At 49.0% G+C, this 26,126-nt stretch overlaps 1 protein-coding gene and 1 long non-coding RNA gene across 3 annotated transcripts in view; one reads left to right on the top strand and one right to left on the bottom strand.

Annotated features, from left to right (window-relative positions):
* LOC137547141 (interferon-induced GTP-binding protein Mx2-like) overlaps positions 1-17,222 on the bottom strand; it is an 89,542-nt gene extending 72,320 nt beyond the window's left edge. For both annotated transcript variants that reach the window (XM_068270380.1, XM_068270381.1), the window contains exons 1-2: positions 17,213-17,222; positions 2,573-2,706 (exon numbers count right to left, since the gene is read on the bottom strand). In XM_068270380.1, coding sequence (XP_068126481.1) covers positions 2,573-2,651 — 79 coding nt within the window. In that variant the 5' untranslated portion in view covers positions 2,652-2,706; positions 17,213-17,222. The remainder of the gene's footprint in view (positions 1-2,572; positions 2,707-17,212) is intronic.
* The window catches only part of LOC137547142 (uncharacterized), a 112,369-nt gene continuing 101,627 nt past the window's right edge, over positions 15,385-26,126 (top strand). Inside the window, exons 1-2 of the long non-coding RNA XR_011026501.1 lie at positions 15,385-15,455; positions 15,551-15,681. This is a non-coding gene — a long non-coding RNA (uncharacterized lncRNA). The remainder of the gene's footprint in view (positions 15,456-15,550; positions 15,682-26,126) is intronic.

Raw genomic sequence — 26,126 nt, 5'->3', positions numbered from 1 at the left:
CCCCCTGCATCGTCACTGCAGCAGCGCCGGGCGCGCTGCTGTGATAGACTCTGAAACAGAAGGGGAACGCGGATTAGGAAGTGGCCGCTGCCTAAGCAGGTAATAGCAGCGGGGGGAGCGGGGAGGGGGGGGAGCGGGGCGCGGACCACCCACCACTAGACCACCAGGGAAGACTCACATACAAGCCGACCCCCCAACTTTTGACCCCCTTTTTGGGGGTCAAAAATTCGGCTTGTATGCGAGTATATACGGTAATTGGAGTGAGGTGTTAGCCAGCTGGAGTCCAATTAATGAGATGAGATTAGAGGTGTTGATTACAGCTGCCATGCCCTATAAAAAACACACACTAGTTTTGGGTTTGCTTTTCCCAAGAAGCATCGCCTGATGTGAATGATACCTTGCACAAAAGAGCTCCATAAGCTGGAAAGGGTTATACAATTTTCTCCAAAAGCCTTGCTTCATCATTCCAGTCCAAATTGTCTATAAATGGAGAAAGTTCAGCACTGCTGCTATTCTCCCTAGGAGTGGCTGTCTTGAAAAGATGACTGCAAGAGCACAGCACAGAATGCTCAATGAGGTGAAGAAGCATCCTAGAGAGTCAGGTAAAGACTTACAAAAGTCTCTGGTATGATCGCAGGTAGTCTGACGAAGGTTTGAGAGGATATCCAAGATGTATTTTTCAGTGATTATCTTGAAATCAGACTATGGTGGTAGGCTATTCTTGCATCCATTATATGGCTCTGCATAGGTTTCCGGGGCTGTGAATTGAATGGCAGAGCATATGGAGGAGACTTTGTCTGAGAATAAGTGAGAAAATTTTTCGCACAGGTCCTGCGAAGGCTTGATACTGGATTTCCGGCAGTGTTGCCAACCGTCAGCAAATTTACTGACAGTCAGTAAAAAAGTCAACAAATCTGGGCTGTCAGTAAAGTCCATGAAAAAATTTGTGGTGTCAGTAAAAAAAAACCTCTCTCTTTCTTAGAAGATCACAGCACTTACCGCTTATCAGTTCACATATCACTCTGGAATGTACACTGCTCTAGCTAAAGGTGGCCATACATCTGTAGACTTGGTGGCCGATCAACCATCAGATAAGACGATTATTATTGATATTATAAAAATCGGTGCCATCAAGAGCATGCCTAGTTGACAATCAAACCAATTTCGGGCCGAAATCGGTTACATGCATCGATCACATGTAACAATCGGACATGCTGGAAAATCTCAGGTTGGCATAATCGATAAGGTGTGCAGTGGTAAGGGTTGCGATAATCGAGAACAAATGTGACGGAAACCCCTGGTCGCATCCCCCAAATGTAAATGTATCAAAGTCTCTCCCCCCCCCCCCCCCAGATGCCGTGCATTATTACTTCACCTGTCCGGTGTCCGCCACTGCACTCTTCTTCCTCAATTGCGCTCCATGTGGTTGCCGGTGTATTGCACGTAAGGGAGCATGTGTGAGATCTTTCATTTAATTTCAATAATATTAGATGTCAGTAAAAAAAAAAGTGTTCTGTCAGTACATTTTTTGTGCTTTGTCAGTAAAAATGTATTTCTGAGGTTGGCAACACTGATTTCCGGCAAGATTGCGGAGATTGTCAACTGTGCGGAAAAGTTGGACAGGTCTGTTGACTGCATTTGAAATCTCATGAGACAGGAATAAGGACTTCTTTTTGTTGATCAGCGTTTGATATTTTTTCAGGTCAGCAATTAGTGAAAGTTTTTCTTCAGGGGACTGATGTTTGAACCACTGTCATTCCAGTCTGTTTCTTTACAGAGTTGTCAAATCAGCGAGCATAATGTAATGGTGCAGAACGTAAAATGCTTAAAGGATACCAGAGCCCAATAATATATGAGAAACGGGGGGAGCAGGCATGTATGGTGAACTGTCCTGATGCTCACCGCTCCCCCCATTCTCTTTTCTGCCCCCTCCTGTAGCTGGAATGGCCCCGTGGCCCCGTCTCATGGACGGCCGGGTCAGAAAGCATTGCATCCTTCTGGACGGGCTGCTGGAATGCGTACTACAGTACGGAACCCGAGGCCAGAAGTGATTGGCACATGCGTGTGATGTCAGGAGAGGTGTGGTAAACTAACCCCATCCCTATGCTACCCTATGCCTAACCCTGCTGGTTGGAGAAATAATGTGGTCTGTTTGGGGAGAGGGTGGTCATATGACCCTGCACTTAAATGTCCCATGGATAAATATGAATGGGTATAAGGAGACCTTTATTGTGTAAGGATGAGGCGCAGAAGGAAGAGGCATAGATATTTCCCCATTACTGGTCTGGTACTTTAACCTTTCCACTCAACCTCTAATCCAGGGGTAGGGAACCTTGGCTCTCCAGCTGTTACAGAACTACAATTCCCGCAATGCATTGCAGGAGTCTGACAGCCACAGACATGATTAATAAAGGCAAATGCATTGTGGAATTTGTAGTTTTATCACAGCTGGAGAGCCAAGGTTCCCTACCGCTGCTCTAATCATTCCTTTGCCATATCATACCATCAGCCTCTTCCCATCTGCAGGACCCCTCATTGCACTTGAGCATGAAAACTCATTCCAGATACGTACCATGTATCACTCCAATGCCCTTCAAGTCTGGATTTCTGTGAAGTGATGGTTTCGGAAAAGATTTTGGCCATTGTGCCATAGTTGATCCTAGTGGTGGAATGAATGTAGCAAGTGAGAATTTGAATGGTTGACCACTAGAAATGAGAGAAATCATAAAAAAATCATTAGAACTTGTAGATTTTTTTTATTTATTTGGGGCAGTATTAGGGAAAGTGTAGGCTCTGGAACCAGGGGCATAAATAATGGGGCCCCCTTGCGAATATTTTACAGGGTCACCTAATCAAGGTGCACCACTCCTGTGGTAACCCCAGCTCCTATATGCACCTTAACTCCCTATTCCTTCCTATAGCAAGCGCGGCTACCCACCCACAAAGGTGTTTGGACCAGAACAACAGAATACTTAAAGGCAACCTAAACTGAGGATTAGAGTTGGGCCGAACGGTTCGCCGGCGAACGGGGTTCGCGCGAACTTAGGTGGTTCGCGTGCGGGTACCGCACGCGAACCTTTTGCGGAAGAAGTTCGGTTCGCCCCATAATGCACCTGAGGGTCAACTTTGACCCTCTACATCACAGTCAGCAGGCCCAGTGTAGCCAATTAGGCTACACTAGCCCCTGGAGCCCCACCCCCCCTTATATAAGGCAGGCAGCGGCGGCCATTACGGCCACTCGTGTGCCTGCATTAGTCAGAGTAGGGCGAGCTGCTGCAGACTGTCTCTCAGGGAAAGATTAGTTAGGCTTAACTTCTTCCTGGCTGCATACCTGTTCTGTTCAGTGAGCCCTCAGCCCACTGCATACCTGTACTGTGATCCTGCCACTGCATAGCTGTTCAGTGATCCTGCCACAGCATACCTGTTCTGTTCAGTGAGCCCTCAGCCCACTGCATACCTGTACTGTGATCCTGCCACTGCATACCTGTTCAGTGATCCTGCCACAGCATACCTGTTCTGTTCAGTGAGCCCTCAGCCCACTGCATACCTGTACTGTGATCCTGCCACTGCATAGCTGTTCAGTGATCCTGCCACAGCATACCTGTTCTGTTCAGTGAGCCCTCAGCCCACTGCATACCTGTACTGTGATCCTGCCACTGCATACCTGTTCAGTGATCCTGCCACAGCATACCTGTTCTGTTCAGTGAGCTCTCAGCCCACTGCATACCTGTACTGTGATCCTGCCACTGCATACCTGTTCAGTGATCCTGCCACAGCATACCTGTTCTGTTCAGTGAGCCCTCAGCCCACTGCATACCTGTACTGTGATCCTGCCACTGCATACCTGTTCAGTGATCCTGCCACAGCATACCTGTTCTGTTCAGTGAGCCCTCAGCCCACTGCATACCTGTACTGTGATCCTGCCACTGCATAGCTGTTCAGTGATCCTGCCACAGCATACCTGTTCTGTTCAGTGAGCCCTCAGCCCACTGCATACCTGTACTGTGATCCTGCCACTGCATAGCTGTTCAGTGATCCTGCCACAGCATACCTGTTCTGTTCAGTGAGCCCTCAGCCCACTGCATACCTGTACTGTGATCCTGCCACTGCATACCTGTTCAGTGATCCTGCCACAGCATACCTGTTCTGTTCAGTGAGCTCTCAGCCCACTGCATACCTGTACTGTGATCCTGCCACTGCATACCTGTTCAGTGATCCTGCCACAGCATACCTGTTCTGTTCAGTGAGCCCTCAGCCCACTGCATACCTGTACTGTGATCCTGCCACTGCATACCTGTTCAGTGATCCTGCCACAGCATACCTGTTCTGTTCAGTGAGCCCTCAGCCCACTGCATACCTGTACTGTGATCCTGCCACTGCATAGCTGTTCAGTGATCCTGCCACAGCATACCTGTTCTGTTCAGTGAGCCCTCAGCCCACTGCATACCTGTACTGTGATCCTGCCACTGCATAGCTGTTCAGTGATCCTGCCACAGCATACCTGTTCTGTTCAGTGAGCCCTCAGCCCACTGCATACCTGTACTGTGATCCTGCCACTGCATACCTGTTCAGTGATCCTGCCACAGCATACCTGTTCTGTTCAGTGAGCTCTCAGCCCACTGCATACCTGTACTGTGATCCTGCCACTGCATACCTGTTCAGTGATCCTGCCACAGCATACCTGTTCTGTTCAGTGAGCCCTCAGCCCACTGCATACCTGTACTGTGATCCTGCCACTGCATACCTGTTCAGTGATCCTGCCACAGCATACCTGTTCTGTTCAGTGAGCCCTCAGCCCACTGCATACCTGTACTGTGATCCTGCCACTGCATAGCTGTTCAGTGATCCTGCCACAGCATACCTGTTCTGTTCAGTGAGCCCTCAGCCCACTGCATACCTGTACTGTGATCCTGCCACTGCATAGCTGTTCAGTGATCCTGCCACAGCATACCTGTTCTGTTCAGTGAGCCCTCAGCCCACTGCATACCTGTACTGTGATCCTGCCACTGCATAGCTGTTCAGTGATCCTGCCACAGCATACCTGTTCTGTTCAGTGAGCCCTCAGCCCACTGCATACCTGTACTGTGATCCTGCCACTGCATACCTGTTCAGTGATCCTGCCACAGCATACCTGTTCTGTTCAGTGAGCCCTCAGCCCACTGCATACCTGTACTGTGATCCTGCCACTGCATAGCTGTTCAGTGATCCTGCCACAGCATACCTGTTCTGTTCAGTGAGCCCTCAGCCCACTGCATACCTGTACTGTGATCCTGCCACTGCATACCTGTTCAGTGATCCTGCCACTGTATACCTGTTCTGTGAACCCGCCACTGTATACCTGTTCTGTTCAGTGGACCCGCCACTGTATACCTGTTCTGTGAACCCGCCACTGTATACCTGTTCTGTTCAGTGGACCCGCCACTGTATACCTGTTCTGTGAACCCGCCACTGTATACCTGTTCTGTTCAGTGGACCCGCCACTGTATACCTGTTCTGTGAACCCGCCACTGTATACCTGTTCTGTTCAGTGGACCTGCCACTGTATACCTGTTTAGTGAACACGCCACTGCATACCTGTTGTGTTCAGTGAACCTGCCACTGCATACCTGTTCTGTGAACCCGCCACTGTATACCTGTTCTGTTCAGTGGACCCGCCACTGTATACCTGTTCTGTTCAGTGGACCTGCCACTGTATACCTGTTCTGTTCAGTGGACCTGCCACTGTATACCTGTTTAGTGAACACGCCACTGCATACCTGTTGTGTTCAGTGAACCCGCCACTGTATACCTGTACTGTTCAGTGAACCCACCGCATCAGTGCGCATACCTGTGCAGTTAAGTGAACCCACCTACCTACGTGAGTGCACGCAGTGTGATATACCACTCCGTGCATACCCGATATGGACAAAACAGGTAGAGGAAGAGGAAGAGGTAGTGGCAGAGGCAGAGGAAGGCCACCCGGCAGGTCTGCGCGAGGTCGTGTAAATGTAATTTCGTGTGGACCTGGCCCACAGTACAGTGCTCGGAAGAAGGCACGTCCCATCACCTCCCAAGATTGTCAGGACGTGGTTGAGTATTTAGCGACACAGAACACCTCATCTTGCTCAGCCACCAGCGCTACTACTAGCACCACTTCCGCTGCATTTGACACTTCGCAAGAATTATTTAGTGGTGGTGAAATCACTGATGCACAGCCATTGTTACAGCCAGATGAATTTTCACCAGCTCATATGTCTGCGTTACGCGACAACACTATGGATGTAACGTGTAAGGAGGATGAAGGACCTACACATTTGGATTTTTCTGAGGCAAGCGAAGCTGGGCAGGATGATTACGATGATGACGATGATAGGGATCCTCTGTATGTTCCCAATAGAGGAGATGAAGAGGGGGACAGTTCAGAGGGGGAGTCAGAGAGTAGTAGGAGGATAGAAGTTGCTGAAAGAAGCTGGGGCAGCTCTTCGTCAGAAACAGCTGGTGGCAGAGTCCGGCACCATGTATCGCCAGATTCGCCACCTATGTACAGCCAGCCAACTTGCCCTTCAGCATCAGCTGCTGAGGTCCCCATAGTGCCCACATCCCAGGGTGGCTCAGCGGTGTGGAAATTTTTTAATGTGTGTGCCTCAGATCGGACCAAAGCCATCTGTTCGCTCTGCCAACAAAAATTGAGCCGTGGAAAGGCCAACACTCACGTAGGGACAAGTGCCTTACGAAGGCACCTGCAGAAAAGGCACAAACAGCAATGGGATGGCCACCTGAGCAAAAGCAGCAGCAGCACACAAAAGCAAAGTCACCCTCCTTCTCCTCTTCCTCCTTCAGGTGCATCATCTGCTTATGCCGCTCTCTCCCTTGCACCTTCACAGGCACCCTCCTCCACTCCGCCTCTGCCCTTGAGCGGTTCCTGCTCCTCTGCCCACAGCAGCAGTCAGGTGTCCGTGAAGGAAATGTTTGAGCGGAAGAAGCCACTTTTGGCCAGTCACCCCCTTGCCCGGCGTCTGACAGCTGGCGTGGCGGAACTGTTAGCTCGCCAGCTGTTACCATACCGGCTGGTGGACTCTGAGGCCTTCCGTAAATTTGTGGCCATCGGAACACCGCAGTGGAAGATGCCAGGCCGCACTTATTTTTCCAGAAAGGCCATACCCCAACTGCACCGTGAAGTTGAGAGGCAAGTGGTGTCATCTCTTGCGAAGAGCGTTGGGTCAAGGGTACACCTGACCACGGATGCCTGGTCTGCCAAGCACGGGCAGGGCCGCTACATTACCTACACAGCCCATTGGGTGAACCTGGTGGTGAACGATGGCAAGCAGAAAGCGGCGGACCAAATTGTGACACCTCCACGGCTTGCAGGCAGGCCTCCTGCCACCTCCTCTCCTCCTGCTACATGCTCTTCGCTGTCCTCCTCCTCCTCCTTGGCTGAGTGGCAGTTCTCCTCTCCAGCTACACAGCCCCAGCTCCGCAGGGCCTATGCTGCATGCCAGGTACGACGGTGTCACGCCATCTTAGACATGGCTTGTCTCAAAGCGGAGAGTCACACTGGAGCAGCTCTCCTGGCTGCTCTTAAGAAACAGGTGGATGAGTGGCTGACCCCGCACCACCTGGAGATAGGCAACGTGGTGTGCGACAACGGCAGCAATCTGCTTGCCGCTTTGCATATGGGGAAGCTGACACACATACCCTGCATGGCACATGTCATGAATCTGGTGGTTCAAAGATTTGTGGCAAAGTACCCTGGCTTAGCGGATGTCCTGAAGCAGGCCAGGAAGTTCTGTGGGCATTTGAGGCGCTCTTACACAGCCATGGCACGATTTGCAGAAATTCAGCGTAAAAACAACATGCCGGTGAGACGCCTCATTTGCGATAGCCCCACTCGCTGGAACTCGACCCTCCTCATGTTCTCCCGCCTGCTAGAACAGAAGAAAGCCGTCACCCAGTACCTCTACAACTGGAGTAGAACGAAACAGTCTGGGAAGATGGGGATGTTCTGGCCCGACAACTGGACAATGATGAAAAATGCATGCAGGCTCATGCGGCCGTTTGAGGAGGTGACCAACCTGGTGAGCCGCAGTGAGGGCACCATCAGCGACTTAATTCCCTACGCGTACTTCTTGGAGCGTGCTGTGCGTAGAGTGGCGGATGAAGCTGCGAATGAGCGTGACCAGGAACCGTTACGGCAGGAACAGGCATGGGACCAATTTTCATCAGACCCAGCTGTTTCCTCAACACCTGCGGCAGCACAGAGGGGGGAGGAGGAGGAAGAAGAGAGGTCATGTGCAGAAGATGAGTCAGACTCAGAGGATGATGAGCAAGGTGTTTCTTTGGGGGAGGAGGAGGAGGAGGAGGGGACAGTGGCAGGAGAACAACCGCAGCAGGCGTCGCAGGGGGCTTGTGCTGCGCAACCTTCCCGTGGTATTGTTCGCGGCTGGGGGGAGGAGGTTGACTTACCTGACGTCACTGAGGAAGAGCAAGAGGAGATGGAGGGTACTGGATCCGACTTTGTGCAGATGTCGTCTTTTATGCTGTCCTGCCTGTTGAGGGACCCCCGTATAAAAAACCTCAAGGGGAATGAGCTGTACTGGGTGGCCACACTACTAGACCCTCGGTACAGGCACAAAGTGGCGGACCTGTTACCAACTCACCGGAAGGTGGAAAGGATGCAGCACATGCAGAACCAGCTGTCAACTATGCTTTACAATGCCTTTAAGGGTGATGTGACGGCACAACGCCAGCAAGGTACCACTGCCACTAATCCTCCTCCCGTGTCCACGCAGTCAAAGACAGGACGCTCCAGCGATCTCATGGTGATGTCGGACATGCGGACGTTCTTTAGTCCAACGCCTCGCCGTAGCCCTTCCGGATCCACCCTCCACCAACGCCTGGAACGGCAGGTAGCCGACTACCTGGCCTTAAGTGTGGATGTAGACACTGCTGTGAACAGCGATGAGGAACCCTTGAACTACTGGGTGCGCAGGCTTGACCTGTGGCCAGAGCTGTCCCAATTTGCCATCCAACTTCTCTCCTGCCCTGCCGCAAGCGTCCTCTCAGAAAGGACCTTCAGCGCAGCTGGAGGCATTGTCACAGAGAAGAGAAGTCGCCTAAGTCACAAAAGTGTTAAGTACCTCACCTTTATAAAAATGAATGAGGCATGGATCCCGGAGGGCTGCTGCCCGCCCCAAGACTAAGTCAGTCCCCGCACATACAGCATCTCTGCCTGCACGCCGTGTGACTGGCTGCCTGGCCTGCCCCAAGAAGACTAAGTCGCTCCCAGTCCCTCCACACAGCATGTCTGCCTGCAGGCCGCTTCACTACCTTCTCCGCCACCACCAACAGGGTCCGGGACTCCAGGCGGATTGCTGAATTTTTTAGGCCGCTGCTAGCAGCGGCCGCTGTAATAATTTTTCGGGTGCGTGTACATGACTGCCTAATTTTTCTGGCTGCACTGCGGGCAGCTGCAACAACAAAAGAAAAGGCATGAACATGCGCCCATTCCCCTTCGTGATCATTACCTTGCCGTGGTGAAGGGGCTTGCGTATCACAATGGAGCAATGACCGGCGCCTAGATGAGTGTCTCGGGGGGCACACCCACGATAATAAGGTCGTTGCCTCATTGTGGTCAGACCAAATTTGATCAGCTGGACAGTCACTGTTCTGTCATTCAGCTACATCAGCCAGGTGACTGACCATATGGGCTGTAAAGCCACCAAAACCTGCACTCTCGCCATGGTGCGCACCAGTCCAGCACGGCCGTCACTACACAAACAGCTGTTTGCGGTGCGTTACACGATGAGTTTGGTGCGTCAGTGTGAAGCAGTACCTTAATTACACTTCCTGATTGATGTATACACATGCAAGATGTTTGAAAGCACTTTAGGCCTGTCATTTAACATTCAATGTGATTTCTGCCCTTAAAACGCTGCTTTGCGTCAAATCCAGATTTTTCCCGGGGACTTTTGGCATGTATCCCACTCCGCCATCCCCCCCTCCAGGTGTTAGACCCCTTGAAACATCTTTTCCATCACTTTTGTGGCCAGCATAATTAATTTTTTTTTTCAAAGTTCGCATCCCCATTGAAGTCTATTGCGGTTCGCGAACTTTAACGCGAACCGAACCTTTCGCGAAAGTTCGCGAACCCGGTTCGCGAACCGAAAATCGGAGGTTCGGCCCAACTCTACTGAGGATATGGATTTTTCTTTTTAAAGGAGAACTGTAGTGGGAGGTATATAGAGGCTGCCATATTGATTTCCTTTTAAGCAATACCAGTTGCCTGGCTATCCTGCTGATCCTCTGCATCTAATACTATTTGCCCTAGACTCTGAACAAGCATGCAGCAGATCAGGTGTTTCTGACATTTTTGTCAGATCTGACAAGATTAGCTGCATGTTTGTTTCTGGTGTGATTCTGCAGGCAGATAGCTCAGCAGGGCTTCCAGGTACCTGGTATTGCTTAAAAGGAAATCAATATGGCAGCCTCCATATAACTCTCACTACAGATCTCCTTTAAAGGATACCCGAAGTGACATGTGACATGATGAGATAGACATGTGTATGTACAGTGCCTAGCACACAAATAACTATGCGGTGTTCCTTTTTTTCTTTCTCTGCCTGAAAGAGTTAAATATCAGGTATGTAAGTGGCTGACTCAGTCCTGACAGGAAGTGACTACAGTGTGACCCTCACTGATAAGAAATTCCCCCTTTTTATCTCTTTCTTGCTCTCAGAAGCAATTTTCTTCTAGGAAAGTGTTTTATAGTTGGAATTTCGTATCAGTGAGGGTCACACCATAGTCACTTCATGTCTGAGTCAGGACTGAGTCAGCCACTTACATCCCATGTCTATCTCATCATGTCTCATGTCACTTCAGGTATCCTCAGGCCCGGATTTAAGCCAAGGCCGCATAGGCCATGGCCTAGGGCACCACAGGATCAAGGGCGGGTGGGCAGTAGGGTCACCAGGCTACCTATAGTGGAGGGAGGGCAGATCATCAGGCTGTCCATACGGGAAAAGGGGATGGTCACCTGGCTTCTTAAGATAGAGGGAAGAGGGGGAAGGGTCATCTGGAAAGGAAGGGGGATCATTAGGCTATCTAAACTGGAGGGGGGTTATGTGGCTACCTGTACTGGAGGTGGGGGGGAAAGGTCATCTGGCTTTCTATACTAGAGGGAAGGGTTGTCAGGCTACCTATACTGAAGGGGCAGCTGCTGACAGTGGCCTTGGGCGGTAAAGAGTACAAATCCGGCACTGGGTATCCTTTAAAATAATACCAGTTGCCTGACTCTCCTGCTAATCCTGTGTTTCTAATACTTTTTGCCACAGCACCTCAACAAGCATGCAGATCAGGCGACTGAAGTCAGATTGGATTAGCTGCATGCCTGTTTCAAGTGTGAGGTCCAGATACTACTGCAGCAAATTGATCAGCAGGAGAGTCAAGCAACTGGTATTGTCTAAAAGGAAACATCCATATCCCTCTCAGTTTAGGTTCCCTTTAAGCATCTCAGGGTGACTTAAAACTACTAGGAAAGTATAGGGGACTAAAAGAGACCGAAAAGCCCTTCTACTAAAAAGCCAATGCTCTGTGTAGGCTGCCTTCCTAAAACAGAAGGTATTTGCAATAATTCAGCTTTAAGTGAACGACTGTGGTCTCCCACAGGTGTTAAAGGGATCTTAGCAGCTCGCGGCTTTTAATAGCTGAAAGTAGCGATGGTCAAGTAGAAGCAAATAACTGAGTTGATGCAAATTTATGCAAGATTTTATGCAAATGTATGCAGCTTGAAATTGAACCAACTGAATTTTACCTCAGCAGGATTTGATTGGTTAATTTTCCACCTGCATAAATTTGCACAAAATTTGCATACATTTGCATCAACACAAAGTTATTTGCATCTACTTGGCCATCACTAGCTGAAAGGGATGCCATGTTTGAGAAGGTAACCACCCAATGCCTTTTCACTGCTATTATTCAGGGTTGGTATGAAGTTCATCAAGTGTAACTTATCTATTTGAAGCACAGTCTTCCTCCCCCTCCCTAAAGGGGCCCATACAGTAGTCGATTTCAGCCATCAATCGACTACCGATTCTACCGCTCTAATCGTATCGGCTAGAAATCGATGCAGCAGGAAGCATGATCGATCGGTCGATTTCCAGAAGATTTAGATTGATTTGTTTCATCGGTCCGGACGGAAAATCTAGGTTGATCGGCTGCTGGCAGCAGATGGATGGCCCATAGAGTTGCATTGGATCGAATGGTGCAATAATTCATTTTGATCAATTTTCAATAGATTTCATTCTGAAATCTATTGGAAATCTGTTCCTAGTGTGTGGCACACATGAGCTAGATTCCTGTCAGATTCGACCTGAGAGGCATCTGAGAGGAATCTGTCTGATGGTCGAATCTGCTGCAAATCTATAAGTGTATGGCCACCTTTAGCTTATCTTGTAGCTGTACAGTGTCACCTTGCTTGCCGCTGTTTATATCTGTCAGATTTTGTCTGTGTGCTGTCCTGCACTTTCTGCTCTCTGCTGTCCTGAAATCTTCTTGGGTATGCAGTCTCCATGGGAAACTGCTAGAACATAGTGTCAGCATCTTGTGTTTACTAACCTGTACTTTCCTATCCTGTGGGTATTCAGTCTCAGCAAATAGCCCTGGGGACTTGCTGGAGTCTTGAGTAAACACCTTTTGCTGGAGTTTTGTAAAAAACCAACTGAGCATCATTTGAACTCCCAGGGCAGCTCCATAGCAAATTCAAAATGCATGCAATGCTCCAATAATGTGAGCACTTTCTTTCATATGTTTTGGAGCTGTACCAAACTTCAACCCTTTTGGAACGAAATCTTCATGATCATAAAGGATATGAAATGCATTATTGCACCATTCGATCCAATGCAACTCTGTGGGCCATCGATCGGCTAGATTTTCCATCTGGACCGATTGAGCGAATTAATCAAAATCAGCTGGAAATCGATTGATTGGCTGATCGATCACGCTTCCTGTTGCATCGATTTCTAGCCGATTCAATCAGAGCGGTGGAATCATCCGTCGATCGATGGCTGAAATGACCAGTGTATGGGCCCCTTTAAGATATGAAATAAATCCCCTCATCAATCCTATGTCATCAACATTAAAACTTGGAAAAGCAATGCTCATCATTAAAAAATATCTTTGTAACCTAAAGACTTGGGAAAAGGGAGGGGGGATTGACTAGCATATGCATATTTACAACGCAAAAACACTCTGCAAGGCGCGTGACCTGTTTGGGAAGTCATCAGCAGAGGTGAAGCATGTATTTGCTAACATTTTTAGACATACCCTAAAAAACTGGCAGCTGTAATTTCAGCAATAGGTGGTTCTACAAAGTATTGACTCGGGGGCTGAATAATTACGCACACCCCACTTTGCAGTTATTGATTTGTAAAAAATGTTTGGAATCATGTATGATTTCCGTTCCACTTCTCACATGCACATCACTTTGTATTGGTCTTTTACGTGGAATTCCAATAAAATTGATTCAGGTTTGTGGCAGTAATGTGACAAAATGTGGAAAACTTCAAGGGGGCCGAATACTTTTGCATGCCACTGTATATAGTTAACTATATACACAGCAATATAAACATGGGATATATATAAAACATATATATAAAAAATTGTGTGTGTATGTGTATATATATATACATATATATATATATATATATATATATATATATATATATACACACAAAACCTACAATTATATACAATCAGCATACTATCAAAGGAGCAGGCAATAGCAGGGTCAACAAGGGGCAGCAACAGGCTTAGCAGATAAGGCACAGTACAAACGATCAGGCAAAATAGCAAGGTCAAAGACAGGATAAGCAGGTACGGCAACAGGTTAGCAAAGACAGGTAATAGGCGCGTACACACACCGGATTCCTGCAAACAACGGGCCGTCAGACCCGCCCGCGGGGCTGCTGTTCTGGCGACAGTTTCCATGTGTGTACAGTTTGTCGGCAGTCTGATAAGGCTGGTTTTAACCGATCCGCCGAGCGGATCAGTCAAAACCAGCCTTATTAGCCTGCCGACAGACTGTACTCACAGGGAAACTGTCGCCAGAAAGGCCGCCCCGCGGGCTGGTCGGACGACCTGTCGCTTGAAGAAATCAGGCGTGTGTACGCGCATTTAGAAAAGGTCCAGAGACTCAGGCCTGTGAACAACAAAAGTCTGGAACTGGCTGGAGATAAAGGCAGTCCTCATTTAGGCTATGCAATCAGTAACTGGATGCAGCTGGTGATAAGTAATGAAATGAGAGTTCTGTTGGAGCCATCTACAGGAAGCAGGTAATTTGGGCACATACAGTGATGGATAGAGCCAGGTTATGGCGCGGCTACAGCTACAATGCTATAGTCCACGCCCCGCAAAAGGCGAATTTGGGGATCTGGTGATCGCTAGACCCTGAATTACTTTTCCCTCCAAATTGCAAGACTCAAAGGGGGATTAGTATTTAACGCCGCCCGGTGATTTAGCGGCAGCGGGGTGAGCCATCATTCATCTCGACCTGTGCCAAACTGACTGGGCGGCATACTTGTATGTACGCCATGTGCAGGCCAGACCAGGAACTGCAAGTTTTTGTAATAGGCAGCATGGTGGCGTAGTGGTTAGCGCTCTCGCCTTGCATCGCTGGGTCCCCGGTTCGAATACCAGCTAGGTCAGCAAGGAGTTTGTATGTTCTCCCTGTGTCTGCGTGGGTTTCCTCCGGGCACTCCGGTTTCCTCCCAAAACATACAGATAAGTTAATTGGCTACCCCCTAAAAATTGTCCCTAGACTACAATAGATACACTACCCAATATAGACATGACTATGGTAGGGACTAGATTGTGAGCAGTTAGTGACAATACTATATATATACTCTGTAAAGCGCTGCGGAAGATGTCGGCGCTATATAAATACTAAATAATAATAGTAAAAAGTCCACCTGCTGGTGGATGGCGGAAGTCCAGAGCTGCCAGAAACAGGATAAAGCCACCTGCTGGTGGACAGTGGAAGTCCAGGGCAGTCCAAGTTAATACTGCCTAGGAGAAAAAGCAAAGTCCCCAGGCTCACACTGCTGTAAAGTTTCACACACCAGGGAGATGACCAGGACACACCTGGATCCACCAAAGGTGCAGGAGAAGCTCAGCAACAGAGAAATAGGACTGGGTCTCAACCTGGATTTTTGGCCTTTCCCAACAGTCTTCTTGCCGAAACTTGTCTTTTTGCGACTATGGTTTGAATAAACAGTGCTATAAGTGCATAAATCCAGGTCCAGACCAAGTCATCTTTTTCTGTTGCCAAGTTAATACTGTCAACATGCAGGCAGGAAATGGCAGTACATAGTTCCTGACATCCTGTTATTGCACTGTCAGTGTACTGACCAACAGGAAACCCCAGCAGAAAATTCACTGCTTTTGATGGGGATATACAGGATGTACAGCTGAAATACCAATACGTAAGATATACTATTAATATTTTCTCAAAAGCTACAACAAGAAATGTTTGAATTTTTTTTTTACTTCTTCCCACTATTCTCCTTAACATACCTAGCAAATTTGGTGATGTTAGCAAGTATGGGCACTTGCGATTAACTGCTAAATCCGGCGTCTTAACGCCATTGACCTCAGTGTAAATGGGAAATTTTAATCCAAAATCATCTGGCAATTTCGCCAAAGAATTTGGTAAGTGAAATCAACTTTTAATTCTTTCTCATCACTTGTCTCTAGTGAATTATGTTTTTGAGTGTGGTATGACTGTGTAGCAAAAAGGGACATGTTATTCCAGACATATTATGCTGCATTTGTACAGCCTGGGTCTTTACAGCTTAGACCAGAGAAGTTGCACAAGTCAGTGCAGACCAAATCATCTGCTTGGGTTGTCTATGCCTAAAGACAGCCTTGTATAACATGGAGTTGTAGCACTGTTCCTTGGGGAAGTTTGAGATCTCATGATGCCAACTGTAATGTGAGGTACCAGAGATGACAAGTGGGTGGGTAGGGATCAGTTGGAAATCATTGGGCCCCATAGCAAAACTTTTGTGGGGCCCTCAGATGTAGACATTCATGAGCAAAGCCACTTGCCCCTACCCTATGGATATGAGTTATGTGGGCAATTTACATTCTCCTGCAATCAACACTGCACATAGTTCATGGGCACTGAGACAAAGTCAGAGGGTGGAGGAACACAAGAAAATTAATGGTGAATACAGTAAGTACCACCTGGGCCCCCTATGCTCCAGGGCCCCATAGCAGCTGTTATGGCAGCTATGGCTATTGCAGGGAGGGGGTTAATAATTTGTATGACTTTGTTAGTAATGTGAGGTACCAGAGATGACAAGAGGGTGGGTAGGGATGGGGTTAATCATTTCTTTGTATGACTATTTGTATGACTGTTTTTGTTTTTCTGGAAGAGTCAATGTTATTATGGGGAACCGCCCAAGTTATTATTAGCTAGTATATGGGAAAATATGACACACATGGACATGTTGAAATATTTGAAAACATCAATAAAACTTGTTTAAAAAAAATTGGCTTGGAATCATAAAGTGTGTGTTCCCTTATAAAAGCTTTAGAACCCAATGCGCACCCTGTTAAGTATTATGCAGGAAAAGACTGTGTGCTGTGCATGATGTGAAAGCATGTAGGTATCAGTTCATACGAAGATACCTTGTTGCAGTGGACTGGCTTGCACAAAGCACTGCAGTTTTTTCGTCAACTAAGGGCTAGTTCACAATGCAAACAAGAAACAATGAGAGACATGTTGAGATAAGTGCTTCAGAAAAAAGGACTGTCTTCGACCCAAGTTGGGTCAAAGAGCTCAGGTAAGCACTTTTGCATAGATAACAACTGAAGTTTCTTAACCCTTCCTGTACTGGAAAATAATATGGGACTATTTTCTTTGCTACTAATGTTCTATTTCGTTGCTGTACTTCACATACAATTCTCTACATTATCTCATTAGTTTATTTTTTACTTTAGGTTTGCTTTAAGACTATGTCCAGTCTCCATTGCAGTTCACACTCATTAAAACACATGCATTATGCAACTGACCACTGTGAACCTAGCCTTAGATCTTCATTTTTAACTATAATATTAGTATCTTCTATTGCTGTCTGTGTCCCAGGTTGCTGTGTCCATGAATTGTGGAGTCCTAAGTGTTAATATTAGTGCCTGTTTCTATAAAGGGCATTGGTGGTGTGTGGTCAGTACTCACCCGTGTTGTCCGCTCTCGTCTAGCAGAATGATGTCTTTTTCTGCATCCGATGGTTTAATAATCAAGATAGTTTCACTTCCTCTTTTCGCGGTCTTCTTTCCTAGAAACGAAACATTTGTTCTGACAAGATGCCAAAGTGACAATTCTGTGGATCCTTTTTGCTGCCACACGAGTCTGCACAGACCCAGATTTACATCACAGGAGCCCTTAGCACAGATGTTCTGGCATGCTAGTCCAGTGATCTGCAAACTTGGCTCTCCAGCTGTTAAAGAACTACAAGTCCCACAATGCATTTGCCTTTATGAATCATGACTGTGGCTGTCAGACTCCTGCAATGCATTGTGGGACTTGTAGTTCCTTAACAGCTGGAGAGCCGAGTTTGCAGATCACTGCGCTAGACCAGTGTTTCTCAAACCTGTCCTTGTGACTCCCCAATGGTCCATGTTTTGCAGGCAACCTCACCTATGCACAGGTGGGGTAATTAGTGTCTCAGCTTGGTGGATGCCAAAACATGCACCGTTGGGGAGTCACAAGGACAGGTTTGAGAAACACTGCGCTAGACATCAACCTCCATGAACCCACAAACCCCCCACCAAACTACACTGCAAGTGTGCTGGCTGGTCCCGTTTTCACCTCCCCTCTAATTCCCCTTCACGGCGTAGGTAGCCACAGGTGCCCTTTAGTATTAGGTAAAAAGATGTACCCTCAATCTTAAGTAGCTTGGGGTGCCCCCAAGTATTATGTAGCTAGAGATGCCCCCGGGTGAATTTGGTGACAGCAGGCCTAGGGCCCTGAAAAGTACAAATCCGGCCCTGGAGGTGGAACAGAGAGAGAAGGTGGAAATATTACAATCTCCATTTTGCTCATGTTAAGTTTAAGAAAACGTGATGACATGAATGTTGACACAGCAGATAGTCAGGGTCTTGAGATAAAAGTGTAGAGATGTCACTGAAAAAATGTGGCTGTCATCAGCATAAAGATGATATTGAAAATCAAAAGAGCTCATTAACTGCTTGCCGACTGCTCCACGATCGCCACTAGGAGACTGTTAGACGGCGAAACCGCTGTCTATTTACTCTGTACAGCGCTGTGATTTACGGCAGCACTGTACTGGGGACAGCGGATCCAGCCGATCGCACTGATTGGCTGGTGGGGGGAGGCATAAAAAAAAAAATAGGCATTTCTGAGCTGAGCTCGTCCAAACAAAAGTTGCTGAAAACGTTACAGACGAGCTCAGCTCGTCATGCAGTGTCAGGCGTTCACCGCCAGGGCCGGGCCGAGGCATAGGCAGGGCGCAGTGTAGGAGGGGGCGCACAATTCATTCAGCTGTCATTCCTAATTGTGTATGAAGCATAAAGAAATAAGAAAAGGGGATACATAGCAGTGACTGCAAACCAGATAACTAGATATTAAAGCGGAATATAACCCTGCATTTCAACTTTGCTTTAAAACATTATTTACAGCATATTATATGCAACCAGCATTTTTTTTTTACTAAACCAGCATTGTAAGGGTTAAACACAGAGGTTTAAAGTTCCGTGGAGAGATATGCAGAAGTTCAGATAGATACATTTACCTAAATAGAATGTAACAAGTGATAAATGTTACACACTCTTTGGCTGTCCTCCAGCTCCTTCTCAGTCAGAGAGAGTGAGTCACATTCAACACTTAGATACATTTATGTAAACAAAATGTATCTATGTAGGTTCGGATGCGTCTGCAGTTCTCTCCAGGAACTTTAAAGCTCTGTGTAACCCTTCCAATGCTGGTCTAGTAAAAAAAAAATGCTGGTTGCATATAATATGCTGTAAATGCAAAGTTGAAATGCAGGGTTATCTTCCGCTTTAAGGTGTTGGGGAGTCTGTGGGCCCTGTGGCCCTCTTAGTCTAATAGCAATCCATGTGTGACAGCTGAGGTGGGAGGGATGGAGGGGCGCACTTTGTTGTCTCAGCCTTGGGTGCTGGAGGACCTTGTCCCTGCTCTGCTCACCGCTCTGATCAGCGGCGCTTTCGCTGCATCCAGCAGTTGCTGCAGTCTCTGCGGGCTTCTCCCTACAGGGCTCCCCTTCCCTCTTCTCCGGCCTGATCACCTTAAAGAGACACTGTAACATCAAAAAGATCCCCTGGGGGGTACTCACCTCGGGTGGGGGAAGCCTCCGGATCCTAATGAGGCTTCCCACGCCGTCCTCTGTCCCACGGGGGTCTCGCCGCAGCCCTCCGAACAGCCGGCGACTGTGCCGACTGTCAGTTCAATATTTACCTTTGCTGGCTCCAGCGGGGGCGCTGTGGCGACTTTCGGCACGGAAATAGATGGAAATACCCGATCTCCGTCGGGTCCGCTGTACTGCGCGGGCGCCGGAAACTTGCGCCTGCGCAGTAGAGCAGACCCGACAGAGATCGGGTATTTCCACCTACTTCGGCGCCGACAGCCGTCAGAGCGCCTGCGCAGGAGCCAGGAAGGTAAATATTACGTCACCGCTGCACGGAGGGCTACAGCGAGACCCCTGACGGATGGAGGACGGCGTGGGAAGCCTCGTTAGGATCCGGAGGCTTCCCCCACCCGAGGTGAGTACCCCCCAGGGGCCGTTTTGTCGTTACAGTTCCTCTTTAAAGGCAAGATGGCGATGCCCAGCTCCTTCCCATGACGCCGATCATGCGCCCCCTGCTGGGCGGCACATAAATTACATCAGTAGTTACCTCAGTACACACAGCCACAGTAAATCCAATCGCATTACTGTAATTCAAAGTTGTTAGCAAACACCTGTACACAGTATAAAAAGGGTGGGCTGTTACTACTTCTTCCTCTTTCAGAGTCCTCTGTGTCCAATTGCTAGTCTGCTCGTCAGCTAACTCTTGTGATTTCTGTGCTTTGATAGTGATTTCCTGCCTTTGCTTCATACAGTATTGCAGTTCTAGTCTTTCTAAAGACTGCTGTAATCTCTGCAGGGCCGCCATCAGAAATTGTGGGGCCCTTCACACATCATCAGGTATGCCTCCCCCCCCCCGGCCCTTCCACTGGTTGCCCAGGGAGGTAAGTGCACCACTGCCTCCTCATGTTTTAAACTTTTTACATTCTTTTATCCCTTTGGCACCTCTGCATCCATGCTACTAGCAAAATACAGGTAGTCCCCGGTTCACAAATGAGATAGGGACTTATAGGGCCATTCTTATCCTTTACCTGTTCTCTTTTGTCCCCCTCTTTTCTTCCTGTGCCTCTTTTGTCCCCCTCTGTCTCACCTCAGTTTGTGTCTCTTTTGTGTCCTTCTGTGTGACCTCATGTTCCCGTCTTATCTCTTTTCTCCCTCTGCCTCTTTTGTCCGCCTCTGTTTCCCCTGTGCCTCTTTTATCCCCCTGTGTTACCTGTGGTGGTTCCAGCCCCAGTATAGGTAGCCAGGTATAGGTGGTGGCCCAGTACAGGTAGCCTGTAGCCAGATATAGGTGGTGCCCCAGTATAGAAAGTCCGCTGTAGTGGGCTCACTCATCTGCTACCCACGATCAAGCACTGATGTCACTCTTCTCTCAGTGCTGGAACGTGGTGTGCGGTTTAGTCAGCCACTGGCCCGCAGCCAGCACATGCGGCCCTTCCAGCGCTTTTGGGGGGGCCCAGGGCCCCAGAAGCCCTGGGCCCCTCACTGCATTGTTCCTGTCACTGACCTTTGACCCTGTATCCTGCTTGGGGTCATGGCCTCGAGCTCCCGGAGGCGTCTGTGTGACTAGGAGCTGCTGGATGTCCTGGAGGGAAGCGACAGTGAGCAGTCACTCGTTGAGTAATCTACGGACAGCGAGATTCCCGGGGACCTGTCTTCAGAGTCCGAGAGCAGTGACGGTGACGAGGAGCCAGTGAGTGTTGCACGCACTTGATGTGAGCTGGAGTCTGTCACAGGCTCCGCCACCCAGGTTCCCTTTCACTGGGGTACCTGGGCAGAAGATCGCATGTGACCACAGCCCACTGTCCTAGAGCTCTCTAGATACCTATATGAGGGGGACTGTCTGGCTACCTATAAGAGGACGGAGGGGCTCTCCAGGCCGCCATGAATAGTGGGAGAAAAGCGTAATTCTGCCAAATTACAGTGTTCTTGTAGTGATTTGTTCTCCGTCTTCTGACTGCGCCCAAATCAGTCACTGAGCGCCGCTATAGCCGTAATTCATATTATAGTGTATGGTGGCGCCAGCTGCACCCAAATCTCCTGCGCTGTTTTTACAGCGCTCGCTCTGGCTACCTATGGGGTGGAGGGACTCTCTGGTTAACTATGCTGGGGGTTTGCTACCTATTTTGATAAACTCTCTGGTTAGCTAATACTGGAGGTTTCTGTAGCTACCTATAGTGGGCGGAAGTGGGCTTCATCTGGCTACTTAATAATGGGGACTCCTCTGCCTTCCACATCGCAACAGTGTACTCGAGTCTACGGGGGAAGGGGCACAATTTTACACCCTCACTCTGGGAGCGGCATAGCCTAGAAACTGCCCTGGTGTGACGGATGTGTTTAGGAAGGGTACTGCAGAGGAGGGGAGAAGTTCATGAGAAATCTTGCATGTATGATGGGTAGAGATGTAGCGAACGGTTCGCCGGCGAATGATTCCAGGCGAACTTTGGTGGTTTTGCGGAAGTTCGATTCGCCCCATAATGCACTATGAGGGTCAACTTTGACCCTCTGCATCACAGTCAGCAGGCACATTGTAGCCATTCAGGCTACACTAAGCCCTGGAGCCCCACCCCCCCTTATATAAGGCAGGCTCCGGCGGCCATTAGCCTCACTCGTGTGCCTGCTAGAGACAGACTAGGGACAGCTGCTGCAGACTTGTTCTTCTAGGGACAGCTTAGTTAGGTTCTTGGCTGCTTAGCTTGCTCTTGGCTGATTATTATTGATTTTATAGCACCCCTCAACAGCTCTTTTCAGAGCTCATCCTGTACTTTTTTTTTTTTTTCTGTGTGTCAAACTGACACTTTTGTTGCATGCACAGCCTTGCTAATTGATGGTGTGTGTGCCACTGCCAGCAGCCCAGCACACTCAGTGACTACCTGTGTGTGTGACAGGGAGCTGCACATTGTACTACCCAGTACTGCATATGCCCAGTCACTGCATCTAAGTACCTTTACTGTTCAGTGAACCCACCTCACTGCATCTAACTACCTGTTGTGTTAAGTGAACCCACCTCACTGCATCTAAGTACCTTTACTGTTCAGTGAACCCACCCACTGCATCTAACTACCTGTTGTGTTGAGTGAACCTACCTCACTGCATCTAACTACCTTTACTGTTCAGTGAACCCACCTCACTGCATCTAACTACCTGTTGTGTTGAGTGAACCCACCTCACTGCATCTAAGTACCTTTACTGTTCAGTGAACCCACCTCACTGCATCTAACTACCTGTTGTGTTGAGTGAACCCACCTCACTGCATCTAACTACCTGTTGTGTTGAGTGAACCCACCTCACTGCATCTAAGTACCTTTACTGTTCAGTGAACCCACCTCACTGCATCTAAGTACCTTTACTGTTCAGTGAACCTACCTCACTGCATCTAACTACCTGTTGTGTTGAGTGAACCCACCTCACTGCATCTAAGTACCTTTACTGTTCAGTGAACCCACCTCACTGCATATAACTACCTGTTGTGTTGAGTGAACCCAGCTCACTGCATATAACTACCTGTTGTGTTGAGTGAACCCAGCTCACTGCATATACTTAGCATCCCCCGAGATGGACAAAATGGACAAACCAGGTAGAGGAAGAGGTAGAGGCAGACCCCAGAGGAATGCCACCAGGCACCGGCAGGTCTGTGTGAGGTGGTGTTGCTGTTATTTCGTGCGGACCTGGCCCAAAATACAGTGCTCAGAAGAAGGCACGTGACATCACTTCCCAAGATCAGGACGTGCTTGACTATTTAACACAGAACACCTCATCTCCCGCAATCACTGATTCCCAGCCACTACTGCAACAACAAGAAGAAGGCGCAGGTACACCACCTCATACGTCTGAGTTAGGTGGCGATAGTATGGACGTAACGTGTGAGGAGGGGGATGATGAACCACCTGAAGTTGGTGCAGTTGAGGAGGTGTCTGAGGAAAGCGAAGCTGGGCAGGAGGATTATGATGACGATTATACGTATGCCATGTATGTTCCCAGTAGAGGAGATGACCAGGGGAACAGTTCAGAGGGGGAGTCAGAGAGGAGTAGGAGGAGACGACTCCATGATTGAAGCAGAGAGAGCTCATCCTCCGAGATGGACAAAATGGACAAAAGTGTGTGTCAAACTGACACTTTTGTTGCATGCACAGCCTTGCTAATTGATAGTGTGTGTGCCACTGCCAGCAGCCCAGCACATTCAGTGACTACCTGTGTGTGTGACAGGGAGCTGCACATTGTACTACCCAGTACTGCATATGCCCAGTACCTGTTGTGTTTACTTAACCCACCTCATCACTGCATATACCTAGCTTTGTGTTGAGTGAACCCACCTCACTGCATCTAAGTACCTTTACTGTTCAGTGAACCCACCTCACTGCATCTAACTACCTGTTGTGTTAAGTGAACCCACCTCACTGCATCTAAGTACCTTTACTGTTCAGTGAACCCACCTCACTGCATCTAACTACCTGTTGTGTTGAGTGAACCCACCTCACTGCATCTAACTACCTTTACTGTTCAGTGAACCCACCTCACTGCATCTAACTACCTGTTGTGTTGAGTGAACCCACCTCACTGCATCTAAGTACCTTTACTGTTCAGTGAACCCACCTTACTGCATCTAACTACCTGTACTGTTCAGTGAACCCACCTCACTGCATATAACTACCTGTTGTGTTGAGTGAACCCAGCTCACTGCATATACTTAGCATCCCCGAGATGGACAAAATGGACAAACCAGGTAGAGGAAGAGGTAGAGGCAGACCCAGAGGAAGGCCACCAGGCACCGGCAGGTCTGTGTGAGGTGGTGTTGCTGTTATTTCGTGCGGACCTGGCCCAAAATACAGTGCTCAGAAGAAGGCACGTGCCATCACTTCCCAAGATCAGGACGTGCTTGACTATTTAACACAGAACACCTCATCTCCCGCAGCCACCAGCGCTACAACAAGCACCACATCCGCTGCATTTGGCACTTCGCAGGAGTTATTTGGTGGTGGTGTTGAAATCACTGATTCCCAGCCACTACTGCAACAACAAGAAGAAGGCGCAGGTACACCACCTCATACGTCTGAGTTAGGTGGCGATAGTATGGACGTAACGTGTGAGGAGGGGGATGATGAACCACCTGAAGTTGGTGCAGTTGAGGAGGTGTCTGAGGAAAGCGAAGCTGGGCAGGAGGATTATGATGACGATTATACGTATGCCATGTATGTTCCCAGTAGAGGAGATGACCAGGGGAACAGTTCAGAGGGGGAGTCAGAGAGGAGTAGGAGGAGACGACTCCATGATTGAAGCAGAGAGAGCTCATCCTCAGAAACAGCTGGGGGCAGTGTCCGGCGCCATGTATTGCCAGCTATGGACAGCCAGCCAACATGCCCTTCAACGTCAGCTGCTGATGCCACCGTAGCGCCATCACCCAGGGGGGGGCTCAGCGGTTTCGAAATTTTTTAACATGTGTGTCTCAGATCGGAGCAAAGCCATCTGTCTTTGCCATCAAAAATTGAGGGACAAGTGCCTTACGAAGGCACCTGGAGAGAAGGCACAAACAGCTATGGCAAGAACACCTGAGGAAAAGCAGCACCCAAAAGACAAGCCACCCTCCTTCTCCTCTTCCTCCTTCAGGTGCATCGTCTTTATCCGCTTTCTCCCTTGCACCTTCACAGCCACCCTCCTCCACATCGCCTCTTCCCTTCAGCGGTTCCTTCTCCTCTGCCCACCGCAGTACCCAGCTGTCCGTGAAGGAAGTATTTGAGCGTAAGAAGCAAATGTCTGCCAGTCACCCTCTTGACCGGCGTCTGACAGCTAGCGTGGCGGAACTGTTAGCTCGCCAGCTATTACCATACAAGCTGGTGGAGTCGGAGGCTTTCCGTAAGTTTGTGGCCATTGGTACACCGCAGTGGAAGATACCAGGCCGCAATTATTTTTCACAAAAGGCCATACCCATACTGTACCGTGCAGTTGAGAGGCAAGTGGTGTCATCTATTGCGAAGAGCGTTGGGTCAAGGGTCCACCTGACCACGGTTGCCTGGTCTGCCAAGCACGGGCAGGGCCGCTACATTACATACACAGCCCATTGGGTCAACCTGGTGACCGATGGCAGCAAGCAGGGAGTACGTGGCTGCGCAGCGGACCGACTTGTCACACCTCCACGGCTTGCAGGCAGGCCTCCAGCCACCTCCTCTCTGCCTGCTACCACCTCTTCGCTGTCGTCATCCTCCTCCTCCTCCTTGGCTGGTGCCGCTATCTCCTCTCCAGCTACACAGCCCCCGCACCCCAGGGCCTATGCTGCATGCCAGGTACGACGGTGTCACGCAGTGTTAGACATGTCTTGCCTGAAAGCGGAGAGTCACACTGGAGCAGCTCTCCTGGCTGCTCTTAACAAACAGGTGGAGCAATGGCTGACCCCGCACAAGCTTGAGATCGGCAACGTGGTGTGTGACAACGGCAGCAATCTCATTTCTGCGTTGAATTTGGGAAAGCTGACACACGTACCCTGCATGGCACATGTGCTGAATCTTGGCGTGCAAAGATTTGTGTCCAAGTACCCAGGCTTAGAGGACGTCCTGAAGCAGGCCAGGAAGTTGTGTGGGCATTTCAGGCGCTCTTACACGGCCATGGCACGCTTTGCGGACATTCAGCGTAGAAACAACTTGCCGGTGAGACGCCTGATTTGCGATAGCCCGACTCGCTGGAATTCCACCCTGCTGATGTTCTCTCGTCTGCTAGACCAGGAGAAAGCCGTCACCCAGTACCTGTATCATTACAGTACAAGGACACAATCTGGGA

The sequence above is a fragment of the Hyperolius riggenbachi genome, chromosome 2 (genome assembly GCF_040937935.1).
Source record: "Hyperolius riggenbachi isolate aHypRig1 chromosome 2, aHypRig1.pri, whole genome shotgun sequence".
Classification (NCBI taxonomy): Eukaryota; Metazoa; Chordata; class Amphibia; order Anura; family Hyperoliidae; genus Hyperolius; species Hyperolius riggenbachi.
Note: the sequence above shows the minus strand (reverse complement) of the source record. Positions and strands in the feature narration are given on the sequence as shown.